An 18,394-nucleotide genomic window follows, 5' to 3' on the forward strand; every position below is an offset into this window, starting at 1 on the left:
TAACCTGGCCTCACTCCATCACTACCGGCACTGACAGGCAGATTTATGAAAGTGTCATCTTTTTAATCTTCCAGCTACAAAAAATGGTCTGTTGCGGAAATGAATGAAAATGATCTCAAATTATGCAAGTCACGTATCCTCCTACAGTAGCACTGTGTCAGACTTTATCAGATCATATAGTTGGACTGCCTGTTTGTTTGTGTGTGTGTGTGTGTGTGTGTGTGTGTGTGTGTGTGTGTGTGTGTGTGTGTGTTAGGCAATTGCACAACTCAAATTTTTCATAGTCGATTAATCAGTGGGTGTGGTTCGTTTTTTTGCCGGCATTAGAAAGATTTGATTCCAACATTTTAAAAGATATGTGTATTATAATGAAAAAAACACAATTCCATTGATTGTGATGCTAGCCCCCATTCCAATCAATATAGTGCTACAGAACGGATGATGCACAACATTAGTTCAGTTCAATTTAAATATTTTTTAAAGGATATTTATTTGAATGAAAATAAAAATCATGACCACAATTTGACCAAAATCGATTAGTGACCAAAAATCGACTAACCGTCATGAATGATTAATCAATTAATTGGACCCACCCCTAGTGTGTGTGTGTGAGTGTCTCTGTGTATGTGTGTGTGTGTGTGTGTGTGTGGTCTGCGCTAGAGGAGATTAGTAGATTTTTTCTCTCTAATCCTTAACAAAAGAAAGCATTCTACCGGTTTTGTTTCAATTACTTTCTCCAAACTTAGGGCACACTGTATCTCCTGTCAATACAGCTGGCTTCTTCTGTTTTACTTGAGATGCTGCATGTTAATGTTTGAAGCCTAGTTTAATGTAGATTAAGATTAAGTCAATGGTTGCTCAAGTGTACACAATCTTTGTTGATGTTTTATGATGACAATCCTCCAGTTCTGTGTGCCATAGAGGTGCGCACGTATGTATGTATACATGTACTAGATATATCCAGACAGCCTTGATGGATGGATGTACATTGTAGGTACATATCCGTTGAGCTCATAGGATATGTACCTACATACATAACTTATCCTATTGTATTCTATACTGCACAGTTACTGTACATACTGTAAGTACTGTATTTACTGTAGCCTGATAGCCCCCTTTTTATGCTGCCACCCGCCCCCCTTATCTAGTGTCTTTTTTGTTACTCTGTATCTAGTGTTTCTTTTCTTTACAACCTTTCTGTAATTTCTCAACTGCTGAAACGCCAAATTTCCCCCTGGGTGGAAGTATATATCTATCTTTATCTATGGCTTGTCCGCTTGCATACCCTGTAATGACTGTACTCTACCACCATCTAGTGGAATTGTAGCAGTACTACATGCACAGATCCAACTACAGCCTCCCCTCAATATAACATGCTGAAAGACATTTCAGATTCTGATATAAGTATGTCCACATTTTAAGGGAATATTTCACGTTTAAATTCAGTTTCAAAACGTAGATATATTAGATTTTTTTCTGGATAGCACTTGGATGCCGATGTCTAGGTGTGAGTATATTTAACCTGACCTCACCTCCCCCTCCACTCCCCCACCCCGCCTCCCAGCTGTCCATTGCAACCTGAGCCAGAATGGGATCGACCACCAGGTGTGCCCTGAGGACGTGACATCTCACCTGGAGGTGGAGCCAGGCGCCGGGCTGGACGACAACAGCCCCGTCCACCAGGACGTGAGCCCGGGCTACCAGCGACACTCGCCGCCACAGCGCTCCGTCTCCGAGTCCGAGCTCTCCCGGGTAAGAACAGGGCGGGGAGGTCCGTCTGGGTGGGGTCTCTGAGGCTGGACAGAGGGCAGGCCGGTAGAACACTAAGGTTGGGCTCAGCTCAGGTCAATCAATCAATCAATCAAAGCTTTATTTGTATAGCACATTTCATACCCAGAGGCAACACAATGCGCTTTACAGAGAACAAGGGAGGTGGGCATACGACCCACCCCTACATATTCCAGAGGGAAGCAAAAAAACACAGTATCACCCGGGGGCCAGATAAGTGAGCTGTAAAAATTATTTCAGAGCAAGAAAGGCTAAGAGCATCAGGTCCAGGCTTAAGCCGGATGTGGACTGATGTGTGTCTGTGTGTACGTGTGTGTGTTTAACTAAATACTACAACATCCACAGCTGACACGGGGGTATCTATCGAACTCAGGGTGGTCTGCGGGCGACAGTGGGGCATCCACTGGACCTGGTTAGAAGATAGGAGGGAGAGAGAGAGGCACTAGGGGAGGCAGAAAACGGTAAGTAGCACGCTGAGCCATTGAAGCAACACAGATGTCAGAACAGAACAAGCCTGTTTCAGGGTAACCAGCTTCTGTACACTACTTGATCGTTGAGAGTCTGTGAAGATCATTGAGTTCCTATTAGCAGTGACTGGTGATGCTGTTGATCATGGCTCTACCATTACCACTGTCTCTCCAGCAAATCAAATATTACTGTCTAGACAGACGGATGGACGGACGGATGCACAAACAATAGATACTTTATTGACCTCCGAGGGGACATTGTGTTACAGCAGTAAGGACAACAAAAAGGCCTAATACAAATTTTAAGTACACAAACTATTTAAAATATAAAAAAAGGTGTTCAAGATATACAAAAAAACAAATATACATGAGTGCAATAGAGTAAACAGTAGACATGCATATGTATCCATATAATGTAGATAACTTGGGATGCCTAGATTGTGCAAAAACATGCCTAAGATAATAAAGTATCAGTCAAGTGAGTGAGTCAGTGAGTAGTCGGGTCTTGATTGGACCGCCTCTGCGGGCGGCTCGGTATCTCTTGAGTCATCAAGGAAGTGTGAACAGTCATAGTTCCCATGCATTCCACCCACTGTACCTCGTCCCCCATGCTTTCCTCCGGCCAGAAATAGCCTGTCTGTAGTCGGGACAGGAGACATGATCATCGCCCCCGCGTCTGCCAGGGAGGGGGGACGGACATAATCAGCTGTCAGTGGCTCTGAACAGGAAGTGTTGTTCTCACACAGACAGACAGTCATCCCTCCTCAGTCAACCCCCAGGACCCGTCGACATGAAGCGTCTCAGAGTAGAAGGGCTGATCTTGGATCATATCCCCGACCGACCATATAGCAGAATTTCCAAAGGAACAACTGAATTGTAGATCAGCAGTCCAGTACACTGAGATGCTGGCTGTGTGTGCTAATCACGCCAGCTATGGGCAGAGGCCCACCGGGCTCCCAACATTGTTTAGACAGTCGTATAAATCAACAACGCTGGTTAATGTGCGGCAGCTTTGTCTCCTCCAAGAAAGATGTTGTCTTCTCCAAAAATATGTTGGCATTCTTCGGTATCTGCAGACGTCATGGTGAGTTACTGTAGGTGCTAACCCCAGCGCTCTGCAGAACAGCAGCGCCATAAACTAGGGCCCGTCTCAGTTTAATCATCACACTGCCATAGTCCTTTGAGTTAATGTCTAGCTCACAAACACAACCACTTCAGAGCGTTGTAACGGTCGACAGTTGAAACCGGCGCAGGCCGGCGTTCCTGGCGATGAGGACGGGGCGTGAGGAGGGGGAGGCGGAGCCGGGGGCTAATCGACTTCTCCACGCTGAATCAACGCCGCGTCCCCCCCGGTCCGCCGCTGTTCTCAGACGCCGCCCGTACCCGGTCTCGCTGCCACGCCCCTCGGCCCCGGCGACTCCCGAGTCTCAGGGGACTAAAAGGCCTTGTGCATACGACGTCCTTTTGATGTGTCCCGGGGAAGTCGGTGCTGATTCCAAATCCAATTTCAATCCCGGGGCTTAAAAAAAAAAAGAAGAAAAAAAAGGTTAATTAATTCAATCAGCATAGCGTGTTATTTTTTTCCTCGGCCGCATATGTGTGCTGCACACACACATACACACACACACACACACACAAATGCATGCACACACACAAACGCATGCAGACACACACGCGCATACACACACACTAGCCTGTCCACATAGACTGCCTCATCCCCACACAGAATAATTAATGTTTTCTCTTTTCTTTGCCTCCAGAGGAGAGAGAGAGAGAGATAGAGAGAGAGAGAGAGAGCGAGAGCAAGACGGAGAGAGCGAGAGCGAGAGCAAGACGGAGAGAGAGAGGGAGAGACCGAGATAGAGAGGGAAAGAAGAAGAGACAGAGAAAAGATGAGACAGGCCATGCCCACTGCAGCAACGCCTGGCTACTCAATGAACTGAGAGGCGGAGCTATTGGGAAAGTCACAGAGACTCGATGTCTCAGACGCCCACTACTCAGCCAACAGCTACAGTGTCCCCTTCCCAGCTCTCACACAGCACTGCTGTATGAAAGGAGCTCTGCAGTTTGTCTACTCAACCACTAGATGGCGCTATGGCACCGTGAATGTCATAGCTGCACTCATATAAACTAGATTTGGCTTTTCAGGGTTTACAGTTGACGAGGGCTCTACTGTATATTCTATACCAGATGTCTGTCAGTTCGAACTTCATATATGATATGGAAAACACCTGTGTTAAGGGCAGTGTAATTGCAGTGTCCAGTAAACCGAGCCCCAGGTCTGAAGCCTGCCGGCCTCAATCATCTGTGCTCTCCTTGTCTAGCCTGTAGACCACAGTACAATAGCCACATCACTGTAATTCACTAGTGATTTTGACCCTGCGAAGGTCATTACTCTCTTGTTCTCTCTGATACAGCTGTGAATGTAGGCCACTGTTATCTATAGTGTGTTTCGTTGTCGGGTTTAACATCGGTGTCTAGGCGTTTATATTCCGTGTGCTGTTTTCTTTTTGAAGTTGTCCTTGCTCTGTTGCTAAGGTAACAAAAAACCTGATCTGTACAAGTCTTTTTAATTATGCCAAGGACAGAACAACAATGTGGTTTGTGTGCGCCTGCCGGTGTGTAGGTTTGTGTGTGTGTGTGTGTGTGTGTGTGTGTGTGTAAGACATATTTCACTTACAGGAATAAAGCTGGTCTCTATCTCCTAGCACGGCAGAGCTGTCACTCAAAGCTCTAATTGGCCCCCGAGTCTAGAGCACGATGCCTATGTGCACAAATCTCGCCCCCCCCATCTCTCTGTCTCTCTCTCTCTCTCTCTCTCTCTCTCCCTCTCTGTCTCTCTCTCTCCCTCTCTGCTTCTCTCACCCCCCCCCCCTCCATTCCTCCTCCAGCAGGTCTCACCTATTGTGTGCTGGGCCTCAGAAACACTGTGCTTTTTTTCTACATCACTGCAGAATGTAAAACACAGATGGCCATTGACTCAGTAATGGGCTTATGGAAAAAATACTTTCCATTCCACGCCCACACACGCACACACACATCCAGTCACCCCCACACACCTACGGCCAAACATCTCAGCAGGATCGAAAGCAGAACCCATAAACAACCCCCCCCACCCTCCTCCTCCTCGCCTCATCTGCGTCTCCAGCCATCCCACCTATCTCCCCCCATCTCTCCTCCTCCCAATCCTCTGCTTTCTTCTCTCTCTCAAACGCACCCCCACACACACTCTCTCTCTCTCACTCTCTCTCTCTCTCCTCCTTACCATCCTCTGCTGTCATCTCTCTCACATACACACACAAACTCTCACTCTTTCTCTCTCTCTCCTTCTCTCCCTCTCTCCCTCTCTCTCTCTCTCTCTCTCTCTCCCTCTGCCACTCCTTGTCCTTCCTGGCCCGTGCTAGTGTTTCTTCTATCTGATCCATCCTGCTATCCAACCCCCAGCGCCCGGGGCTGCTAGTCCAGGTTAATTAGCGTTGAGCTGAGCTGTATTTAATGGTTAATGTGGTTTTTCGTTGAGGTGGAGGGGGGGGGGGGGGTGGGAGGGAGGGAGGGAGGGAGGGAGGGAGGGAGGGAGGGAGGGAGGGACGTAGATGGGAATCCCTGCAGATCCAGCCTCCCTGTGGCCAGTCACGTCACCGCTGCATGCCTGCACTCTGTCACTTACTGTCCCAGTATGCCAAAGACCTGTCTCCTCTGGCATCACTCTCGCACTCTCTCTCTCTCTCAATCTCTCTCACTTACACTTTCTCTCTCTCTCAATCTCTCTCACTTACACTTTCTCTCTCTCTCTCTCTCTCTCTCTCTCTCTCTCTCTCTCACTTACACTTTCTCTCTCTCTCTCTCTCTCTCTCTCTCTCTCTCTCTCTCACTTACACTTTCTCTCTCTCTCTCTCTCTCTCTCTCTCACTTACACTTTCTCTCTCTCTCTCAATCTCTCTCACTTACACTTTCTCTCTCTCTCTCTCTCTCTCTCTCTCTCTCAATCTCTCTCACTTACACTTTCTCTCTCTCTCTCTCTCTCTCTCTCTCACTTACACTTTCTCTCTCTCTCTCTCTCTCTCTCACTTACACTTTCTCTCTCTCTCTCTCTCTCTCACTCACACTTTCTCTCTCGCTCTCTCTCATACTTTCTCTCTCTCTCTCTTGCTCTCTCTCTCTCGCCACATATGGCAAAGTACAGTTCATAAAGAGTACAGAAAGAGGGAGCGAGGGAGCAGTAGAGCGCGAGGCAGAGATATGTAGAGAGAGAGAATGAGACATTCAATGAAATAAGGAACATCTACTTTAACAAGTTGAACTCTAATTGCAGATTTCAAAGAGCTTAATGGCCTCTCAAAATAAAATAATATATAAAAAAAAAACTCCTAGGAGAAGGAGACAGGACATGTATGGCTGCGGCTGTCCAGTACGTATCAGCATGCCACAACCTGAGGGACAGTGAGTGACCTAGACACACGCATGCTCTATATTCACACACACGGTGTGAACCATATACAGATAAACTAAAGATCTTGAATCTTGGACACACGCACACAATCAAATACACATATACACATTGTGATTATTATTATTACCATTTATTACAGCATTTCTTATCTGTATATATTTGTATAATGAGTGCAATGTTATCTGTTTGCTGTTGCTGTTTGTTATTGTATTCTTATTATGCTTTAGCAATATTTACGTACTGAGTATTTCCTGCCAATAAAGCTTATTGAATTGAATTGAATTGAATTGAACTGAACTGAATTGAGAGAGAGAGGCAGGGTGCTGTTGGTCCGTGTGTTCCTGCAGACCTGGGTAGAGTTGAGCTGCGCTGCTGTTGCTGTATTGTTATGCTGTGCCATTCAGCAGCCTGTGTGCCTGGGAGAGGGTGTGAAATTTTAACCAGCGCTCTCTCCCCAGCGCTGGTCATTACAGCAGCCCCCTCCCTGCAGTCCAAATTACATGATGCCAGCACTCCTGAACCACAGTCAATCAGCATTGCCCAGTCTGCCCGAGGAATTATAAACTGCACCGACATGCACTGTGAGTGAGGGAGGGTGTGTGTGTGTTTGTGTATGCGTGTGTGGTGCCGATCCAGCTCTAGCCCCTCTGCTCCTTCTCCACCCGCGTGTGACGGGACCGGGCTCTTTAGATGCGCTGTTTGGATCAAAGCAACACTGTGCCTCGGGCGCTGCCGTGTTCGGCCTAGTCCTCGGTCTGCGTGCCCCGCATGTCATTGTGCTCCCTCCTGTGTTGTGTCTCTCAGCCGGGGAACGTGAGGCTGTCCAAGCCGGTGGCCCTCTGGACCCAGCAGGACGTCTGCAAGTGGCTGAAGAAGCACTGTCCCAACCAGCACCAGATCTACAGCGACTCCTTCAAACAGCACGACATCACGGGTACGTTCTGGCGCGCGCGCGTGCCATCGCACCCCGCCGCCTCCCCGCGCCCTCCCGTCTCTCGCCGCTGTCATCATCACCGCGCCCGCTGCCGTGTCAGTTATTTCGCCCCCTAACCTTCAAGGTCACTCGCGCGCTAACAACCCCGCCTACAGTCACGGCGCGGCTAATTGCCGTACCCCACAACCCCTCGAAACGCCATTGATTACGTTACAGTGTTTATCCACTGATGCCCGCCCCCTCGCCGACTTATGGCGGGCGAATGAGCACTTTCCCCCGATGCCTGCACTTAGGCTGGCGCTTGGTCGTTCAGGTTGAGCACTCCGCAGGGTTTTTGCAGCAGTGGCGTTCCATTAAACAGAGAGACGTCGCCTTCCTAGAATCCCCACCTGCTTCCCCCTCACATCTGTCAGAGCTACAGTATGTACAGCACAGCGCACTGTCGTTAATCCAACAGAATAATAATGCTAGTGGGCTGAGCAGTGAGCCACTGAAGGATGGGTGGCCAAGCTAGCTGGAGAGCCAGTCACTGCTCTCACTGTTGTGGATGAAAGAGAAATTATGTTGAATTATGTTATGTTGAATTATGTTAAGATATGTCCTACTATTATACTATTACATTAGATAATATAGTATTATCTACCATTGGCTTAGTACAGAGCCATATAGGGTTGGGTTAGGCTTAGGGGTTAGGGTTACAGAGCGCAGCCTAAACATATCTGATTCGGTCAAGCTAAAGTCTTTGGGCTGAGTAGAGATTTAATATTAAATAATTTATTTGCACATTAGCTGGTCCTATAATTAAACAAAGAGTGCCTCAGATGCACGGTTTCAATTAGCCTAATGACCTGTTGTTGTGAAATGTTGTGGTTTGAGGTGTGAGTAAAGGGTTAACAACTGGTCTAATTAAGAGATGATGATCTGGTAAAACATGCAAGTGATTCAGTTTGTCATCCTATCCAGCATTAATTAACACAGACCCATTAGAACAGGCCATGCCATGCCAAACGGGACCCACAATGCAATTTGCATCCCGATCAGTCAAAAAAAATACCATGCATATTTTTTCTGCCTATTCCACTTTATTATCATTAATATGAGAAGCAGATTATGAATGTTACATTGTAGTGAAAACAATCCTGTCTATTCAAACAAAATGTGAGTACGAATACATTACAGTATTCACACATGCATGCACACACACACACACACACACACACACACACACACAAACACACAAAAGCCTATACACAAACATCTGAAAGTATGTATTTGTGCCTTGTCATACTGTAGCTGAGTCTGGGGAACAGAAGATGTCAGGTGCTCTCCTTCATTTGGGGAGGATCATGTGAACGCTGCTGTGTGAGTCAGGCTCCCTTGGCTCTGGTTTCTCTGTGTATTTCAACTGTAACACAAAGCCAGGCCTCGGCTGACACGTCAATACCGCTTGATTTCATTTGTCTTGGCCCACTGGTCATCCTTTCAAAAACAGCAAATCAATAACGGCCGTCCTGTCCAAGTCATAACTTAAAACAGGTGTTTTTATATCCCTCGTTTTGATGGAGAGCCTTATGTTTTACATCTGCAGACTGGGGCTACATTTTAACTCTGAATGGCTTCAGTGTGCGGCCTGCCTCTCTTGACTGCCAGAGCTTAGCTCTGGCCTCAGCCAAACAAGTCAATGTTTCTCATCCCGCCTCCAACCTTCAGTTCCAAGAACCACCCCCACCCCCCAAGCGCTCCACAGACAGGCCTGAGTTTGACTCAACCACCGAAGCTGTCATTAAAAATGCATTAAAGCATATTAAGGCATAATTAGATATTAGTCCCTAATCTTCTGCAATTACAAATAACAGAGTCTTGTGCCAGAGAGAAGCGTGGCTGGGTAAATGAGTTAAGTACACATTCACTGATACTGTAGGTGTAATCAGTAGAAAAGGTGTGTTGACATTATGCAATGAGAAGGGAGAGAGAGAGAGAGAGGCGGGCAGCGATTTAATTATATTTCTTGTCATGGAGGAGTGCATCGAATTAGAACCTGTAAATTAAATCGACTGTAATGCATGAGTCAATGGACAATGTACGATGCAGCTGGGGGTAAGAGTTGGCAGCCGGTAGGTTAGCCAGCTAGCTAGGGGAACGCTAGCATTAGGTTAGCCAGCTAGCTAGGAGCTGGCAGCCAGTGGGTTAGCTAGCTGCAGGCAAGCAGTGGGTTAGCCAGCCATAGAAGCTGGCCGCCAGTGGGTTAGCCAGATCGCTAGGAGCAGCAGGCTATATAGTGGGTTATATAGCTAGCCAGGAGAAGGCTAGCAGTGGATTAACCAGCTAGCTAGGAGCAGGCTAGCAGGGTCACCAGCCATCTAGGAGCTCAATCAAATAAAAAAATAAAATATGGAGCAGGCTAGCAGCAAGCTGTTGTCCTTTGACTTGTCCAGTGCATTCAACACCATCCTGCCCCTCCTCTTAGTAGAAAAGCTCCCAGCCATGCAGGTACAGCACGACACGGTGTCCTGGATCACAGACTACCTCAACATCAGGCCATTGTTTGTCCGACTGCAGGGCTGCCTGTCTGAGGTGGTGATAAGCACCGGCACCCCCAAAGGAACCGTCCTTTCACCTTTCCTGTTCACCCTTTACACCACTGACTTCAGCTACAACTCTGGAGCATGCCACCTCCAGAAGTTCTCGGACCACTCCTCTATCATGGGCTGCATCAGGGCAGAAGATGAGGAGTACAGGGATGTGGTCCGGAGATTCATCAGAGGGTCGGTGAACCAGCACCAACTCAACATCAGCAAAACCAAGGAGCTGGTGGTGGACTTCAGAAGGAACAAGAGACCCCTTACCCCTATTACCATCCAGTGGGAGGAAATTGAGATTGTGGACTCATACTCAAGCTCCTGGGAGTGCACCTGAACAACAACTGGACTGGACTGACAACACTGAGGCCCTCTATAGGAAAGGACAGAGCAGACTGTTCTTCCTCAGGAGGCTCAGGCCTGCTACCAGTCTGTGGTAGCCAGCACACTGTTCTTTGCTGTGGCCTGCTGGGGAGGCAACACTAGACTGGTCGTTGTTTATGGCCTTGCAGCCAAGCCTACGCCGATGTACCAGCCCTAAGAATGTCATCTTTATCTCAAGTCTATGGAAGGGAGACACAGTTTCCTACAGAACTTCAGCCAACAGCCATACTCGTCATAATTAGAAATAGCTAACAGGATCAGATTAAACCACAACATTTCTCTGAAAACAGTCATTTTCCTCATAGTCATACAGTCATATTTCCATACTAGTCATAGTTCTAACCCTTAGAGTGCTACACTGTCGTGGGGCAACAACTGGATAGCCTGAAGGCTGTGGTGGAGAAGAGGACGGGGGAAAAACTGAAGTGCATCCTGGATAACCCCTCTCATCCCTACCTCACCTTCAGCCACAGGCTCGTCCCACCTAGGTGCAATACAGAACAGTTCAGGTGTTCCTTTGTGCCAGCGGCCATCAGACTCTACAACAGTGCCTGAGTGTTCCTGAGTGTTGTGGATGTGTGTGTGTGTATATTTGAGTATTATTATACATATTTATACAGACTATGTATATATGTATGTATGTATTGTATGTACTGTATGATGTATATTCTCTACCTATACTCTTCATTCCGCTGAGGAGAGAGAGAGATTAGCAGGCATGGACGGGACTTGTTCCATCCTCCACGTATACAAAAGAATAAAAGGGATAGACGTGTACTGCATGTCCTTTGATATGCAGTGACAAAAGGATCAGTCACCATTCAATTATTTGTAATATTAGCTCCTTGGCAGGGTCCTGGGCCCTGGCTTCAATTCAGCCTACTGAAAACAGACCTGAAAGGGAATACACTAACTCCCGTATTACCCCCCCCCCCCCCCCACATACACACACACACACACACACACAGACACAGACACACACACAAACACTCTTTCACACACTCTGTCACATGCACACAGACACACACTTGTCCTCCAAACACCATTCATTCTTCCGCCCATTGACTCATTACAGTAGCAGCTGCTATAATGGCCGCCATTTGGACGTCCCTTGTCAGGTGTGATACAGGGTGGCTAATGTGGTTTTGATGAGCTATAGAAGGTGAAAAACGTAATTTCAATGTTCCCTGGCACTGGGCACTAGGCCTAAACAACACTTGAGGAATGACAGATTCCCACAGGCGGAGAGAGATGGTGGTCGAGAGCAAGACAGAGGGGTGAGAGGGAATGAGAGAAAGAGAGACAGAGAAACAGAGAGAGAGAGAGAGCATGCCATTACATCCAGGTTGATGTGCCACAAAGGAGTTGTTATAAAGAGAAAACGAGAAAGTCTAATGTAGATAGCCATCATCAGGCTGTACCTGCTTCATTATTCAGGATTAGCAGGACAGGGTACATGACCGTCCTGCAGTGCTAGGCTAAGCTACGTGAGAGGGTCTGCTGTGTCGGGTGTAAAGTGACTTCAATTTTGTAGGGCTCGTACCAAGAGGACACACAGACACACAACACAGCATGAGAGATCAAAAGGGGAAGTTTAACCTCGTCCGCAACATGAGAGAATTGCTCAGGAGCAGCATTTTACAGTTTTTCTCAATTGCTTAAACACGTTTTTTGAATGAAGACCTTGTTTTCTCAAAACTCTACCAAAAATCACCAAAACACACACACAAAGTTCTAAATCCAACACTTCTCTTGCAAAATATCCCTCTGCCTTCAAATGACAAACACAACCCTCAAAACACATTTAACCTCATCTAAAAAGTGAACTTTGTGTTCAAATACACACATCCATTATTCGAGTAGACACTTCTATCACCAATTGAACACTGCAGTGCAAAATGGAAAACACTCAGAATTAGACTTTTGCATGTTCATGCTGTAACACTCCCTTTTTGTAAAATATTACAGTATAATGTTGTATGGTATACCCAAATATAAAACAACACACATATGCAGTAATGGCAAAACCTTTTTATTTTTGTACCCAAACAAGAAACAACTTGGGCAACATCTTGCCTTTGGGCCCTGTCTGGCCACAGGACCTCATCTCCATCACAGGCGATGTCCTCCATGCCAAGGCAACGGGGGAAGAAGCGCCTGGAATGGCGCAAGAAACCTTGACAAGCCTCAGCTGGGACGTCCCCACAGGCCTCCTCCAGAGCCTGCAGCAGTGGGGTCCGTTGGTGTGGCTGCCTCTCCTAGACCTTCCACCTCCAGGCGGAGAAGAACTCCTGAGTTGGGTTTAGGAAAGGGGAGTACGGAGGGGGGTAGACAACAGAAACATTTGTGTGGTCGGTGAACCAGTCTCGGACCACAGCAGCCCGGTGGAAACTCACGTTGTCCCAGATCACAATGTAGTTGAGCTGCTGTGGCCCAAAGAACTGGTCTGGAGGAATGAGGATGTTCTGTAGAGTGTCCAGGAATGTAAGCAGATGATTGGATTTGTATGGACCCATGGTGGCGTGATGGTGGATGATACCATGGTGGTTCATGACCGCACACATGGTGATGTTTCCCCCTCGCTGACCAGGGACCTCCACAATGGCACGCTGGCCGATGATGTTCCTGCCCCGACGCCATCGTTTGATCAGGTTGAAGCTGGCCTCGTCAATGTAGATGAATTCATGAATCTCAGGTGCATTGTCTAGCTCCAGAACTCTCTGAAACACACAGCATGACAATATCAGACATGGACCTCGAGCGGCTAATACAGTGTGATATTGTGAAACAATGTAAATACTGTACATAACTTCATCATATTACAGGTGCAATACAGCAATGCGTCAGTTCTGAATATTGGACTTACTTGCACATAATCATGTTGTTTTACCCTGTCCGAATTCCTTTCGAATGGTACCCTGTACACCTGTTTCATCCTCAGGGAATTATGGCGCCGGACGCGGTCCAATGTGGCCAAGCTGATAGTATTGATGTTTTGGAAAATTAGTTGGTCTGCAATGACCTTTGTCTTGATTTGTTTTAGGGTGATGGCATTGTCCTCTAAAACCATATTTACAATGGCAGTCTCCTGCTGAACGGTCAGCAGACGCGCTCGCCCACCAGCCTGTGGTCACCTTTCAATCCTGTAAAAAAGATACATAGAGTTACATAATTACGTATTGTATTGACAAAGCGATTATGTATATTATATATTATATATCTAATTACAGAGATTATGCACATTGTGCTTAACTTTAGATTTAGTGCTTAGACTTTAGTATTTAACATAAAAATGCTGTTACAGTGTACATATTATTTTTTTAATTTTCATTCTTTAAAAGTCACCTGAATGCAGGAAACAAAGTCTCTGAAACTCAAGTTCTTCTGGGAGAGGACCACCAGATCCCTGCTTTGGTTTAGGAATCGTAATCCTATTTTTGAGGTCTCATGGCTGGCAAGTGTGCTTAGAACACATTGAGGTTGTGAGGTTAGGGAGGGCCTCGCTGCCCAGCCCATGGCCCAGCTCTTCCACGTGGTTGCTGTGGGGGTCAGGTTAACCTGCTGCTGTCCTCACCCTCACACCCTTCCAATGCTCCATGGAGACTCGTTAGCATGGCCCCGGGCTGGGCAGAAAGCGGACGGATCCTGCCAGTGGCCTGGAATATGTGTGTGTGTGTGTGAGTGTGCGTGTGCGTGTGTGTGTGTGTTAGTACACTGAGTCCACTAGTACAATATGTGTGAACTATAGGTGCATATTTCTTCTTTTGACGTGTGTGTGTGTGTGTGTGTGTGTGTGTGTGTGTTTCCACTTTAAGTTCCCATTCATCAAAGCCGTGGTTGGCTGTGCCAGGGTGTTGCTGTAGATTAATCTGGCTCCCTCCCCACACAGAGGGGGGTCTACTCCCTCTACCCATTAATCTAATGTGTGTGTGTGTGTGTGTGTGTGTGTGTGTGTGTGTGTGTGTGTGTGTGTGTGTGTGTGTGTGTGTGTGTGTGCGCGCATGTGGCTGTGTGCGTGCGTGCGTGCGTGTGTGTGTGTGTGTGTGTGTATGTGTGTGTGTGTGTGTTGGTGCGTGTGATGGTGTGTGTGTGTGTGTGTGTGTGTGTGTGTGTTTGTTTATTGTGAGCACATAGATTCAGGAATGTGTGTGCTGGTTGTGCCAGTGAGAGTATCCTGTCTCCAACAGGAAGTCGTGTGTGTGTGTGTGTGTGTGTGTGTGTGTGTGTGTGTGTGTGTGTGTGTGTGTGTGTGTGTGTGTGTGTGTGTGGCTACATACAGTAGCTACCAGTTCCCCGGTTCTGTCAAAGACTGGGTATAGGAGGGTCAGAGAGGGGGTAGGCCTGCCACCACCAGCATAGCACCTTCACAGGAGACACTAAGAGTGGGAGTGAAATTTAAATCCAATCAATATCGTGCAACTGAAGGGGCTGAAGTGCCTTAAATCATTTTCTCAGTCAATTGGCCAGAGATAAGTGGATATTGGAGATGAAGTAAAAAGAGCTTTGTTCTCGAGGCCAGAGAAGAGGAAATTATTACATGCAGTCGGGTGAAATAGATGCCGTTACTTTACCCAGGAATGATTCAGGGGGTGAGTGTGTGAGCATAGGGGACTAGTGATAGATAAATGGGGTTAACAAAATGTACATGTGCCCTACTACTACTACTACTACTACTATGACTACGACTACGACTACTACTATTACGACTAGTACTACTACTATTACGACTAGTACTACTACTACTGTACCACTAATACTGCTGCTGTTACTACTACTACTACAACCATTACTACTACTACTACTGCTACTACTACTACCACTACTACAACCACTACTACTGCTACTACTACTACCACCATTACTTCTACTACTACTACTACTACTACTACCACCACCACTACTACTAGTACTATTATTTCTTCTACTACTACTACTTCCACCACTACAACCACTACTACTACTACTACTACTACTACTACGACCACTACTACTAATACTACTACCACTACCACCACTACTACTACTACTACAACCACTACTACTACTATTACTACTACTACTGCTATCATGACTACTGTACTACTACATCCTCACCTACCCCCCTCTCCTCTCATACTCTCCTCTTCTCCCTCCCCTTATCCTTGTCTTCTCTCATTCTGGCCATGCTACACTGCTCTGTGTATTAATCGTGGTTTGATAAATTCCCTGCTTTGGCTTGCTGGGGTTGTGGACTCAATGAATCAGAACGCCAGATGAGAGAAAATGTGGGACTTCTTACCGAGGCTTCCGCCTGGCTGACTGTTAACGGAATGAGTGGTGCGTGCTGGCAGCAAGTGCTGGAACTGGCCAAATGCCCTCATCTTCACTCTGTCCACCAACGCATGCTCACACACACACACACACATGGACGCACCGACGCTGCTGTCTTCTCACAAGTAATGTTAGTGTTGGATACGGATGACTAACAATGCAGCATTTATACCACCTGTTTACCCACAGGAGAGAAAGATATGATGTGCCATACCATATATCTTGTTTGCGTGCGTGCGTGTGTGTGTGTGCGTCTGTGCGTGTGCGTGCGTGCAAGTTGCCAAATAATGGTCAGCCAAAATGTATAGACGCATTGGAGATGTAGGAATTTTTAGCACTGTAACCATCGATCTTGCTCTACCCCCCCCCTCTCTCGTCTGCTCCCTTGGCTACGGTGCCCAGCAACGTTTTTCTGCCGTTGGCACAGGCGCAGGTACAGTAAGCTTGAATACCCTGTCAGATAGGTGTGGCTCATCTGAGAATTTGGCGTTCGTAACTGCAGAGACCTCCTTACAGTACATGACAGAGACCTCCTTACAGTACATGACAGAGACCTCCTAACAGTACATGACAGAGACCTCCTTACAGTACATGACAGAGACCTCCTTACAGTACATGACAGAGACCTCCTTACAGTGCATGACAGAGACCTCCTTACAGTGCATGAGGGAGACCTCCTTACAGTACATGACAGAGACCTCCTTACAGTACATGACAGAGACCTCCTTACAGTACATGACAGAGACCTCCTAACAGTACATGACAGAGACCTCCTTACAGTACATGACAGAGACCTCCTTACAGTACATGACAGAGACCTCCTTACAGTACATGACAGAGACCTCCTTACAGTGCATGAGGGAGACCTCCTTACAGTACATGACAGAGACCTCCTTACAGTACATGACAGAGACCTCCTAACAGTACATGACAGAGACCTCCTTACAGTACATGACAGAGACCTCCTAACAGTGCATGGGGGTCCTGATAAGCTCTGTAACCAGGATATCTGTCAATGCTGCCGGTTAATGTCCTGGTCATTCTGTATGGCCTCGAGCGAACAGGGACAGTGAGGCAGTAATGAAGTTATGTACATTAAAGATTTACGGGACAAAATCCTGTAAATCCTGCTGAGGTCGTGAGTCGGTAATGAGTGTGGGAGAGGAGGGAGGGAGAAGGTTGAGGGAGGGGAGGGGTGCAGAAGTGGAGAGGTGAGAGGTGAGAGGAGGAAAGTTTGCGAGGGGGAGAGAGAGAGGGGGGAGACGGTAAGAGGGAGAGAGAGAGAAGGCTGAAGGGAAGAGAGAGACGGGGAGAGAGGAAGAGGCGAGGAAGAGAGAGCATGTGACGGTCAGACCTCGGTCGCCCCCGCCGTGAGTCCTTAATGTGGCGAGAGTTAACGGGCTGCGAGCCAATCAGGAAGACACATGGCCCCCTGTAGTCATTAGCAGGAAGTAGAAGAGCGAGGGGGTGGGTTGGCGGGGCATGTGTGTTTGTGTGTGTGTGTGTGTGTGTTTGTGTGTGTGTGTGTGTGTGTGTCTGTCTGGTGGGGAGGAGGAGGGATCTACAGGGGTTCTAGTTAATACAGCGTAATCTCATTGAACGATCCTGTACCTCCTCAGCCTCGCACGCTAGGCAGGCCCTCATAACAAGACTTGCCAATTAGACTCTACTGTACGTCTCTGATCTCCCTCCAAAATCCCTGTTTCAAAAAATGATATGGAGGAAGATTAAATTAGTGATCCGCGGGTGCTTCTGTTTCAAGGAGGAGTGTCGATCTCAGACCAGTTTATTGTCAGTTAAATAATGCCTTATTAGAGAGGGGGTGAGTGCATGCACTGACCTTTGCAGACTCTTTTACAATACAACAGAGATAGAAAATGTTACCTACATGATTATACTGTAGCATGAATGAATTCTCTCTCTTTCCCCTCGTCCGTCCACGTCTTTCTCTCTCCCTCACTCCCCTCTCCCTTTCTTTTCTCTACCTCTTTACTCTCCCTTCGCCCACTCCACCTCTCTCCCCGCCCTCCCTCTCCTCTCTCCCCCCATCCCTTCCTCCAGGCCGCGCCCTGATGAGATTGACAGACAGGAAGCTGGAGCGAATGGGCATCATCCAGGAAGCCCAGAGGCAGTACATCCTGCAGCAGGTCCTGCAGCTCCGTGTCCGTGAGGAAGTCAGGACCCTGCAGCTACTCACACAAGGTACAGAACAGTCCATAACACCACCAACAGGCTGCAGCTACTCACACAAGGTACAGAACCGTCCATAACACCACCAACAGGCTGCAGCTACTCACACAAGGTACAGAACAGTCCATAACACCACCAACATGCTGCAGCTACTCACACAAGGTACAGAACCGTCCATAACACCACCAACATGCTGCAGCTACTCACACAATGTACAGACTACTTCTCACAAGGTATAGAGTATTCCTGAACACCAACACAATACTGCAGCTACTCACACAAGGTATAGAAT

At 47.3% G+C, this 18,394-nt stretch overlaps 1 protein-coding gene across 1 annotated transcript in view; it reads left to right on the top strand.

Moving 5' to 3' along the window:
* The window catches only part of samd12 (sterile alpha motif domain containing 12), a gene marked incomplete at both ends in the record, with an annotated part of 87,779 nt that overhangs the window by 11,089 nt on the left and 58,296 nt on the right, over positions 1–18,394 (top strand). The window contains 3 exons of the mRNA XM_084455570.1: positions 1,565–1,752; positions 7,510–7,639; positions 17,974–18,114. Coding sequence (XP_084311696.1) covers positions 1,565–1,752; positions 7,510–7,639; positions 17,974–18,114 — 459 coding nt within the window. The remainder of the gene's footprint in view (positions 1–1,564; positions 1,753–7,509; positions 7,640–17,973; positions 18,115–18,394) is intronic.

Source organism: Borostomias antarcticus, assembly GCF_949987555.1.
Source record: "Borostomias antarcticus genome assembly, chromosome: 21".
Classification (NCBI taxonomy): domain Eukaryota; kingdom Metazoa; phylum Chordata; class Actinopteri; order Stomiiformes; family Stomiidae; genus Borostomias; species Borostomias antarcticus.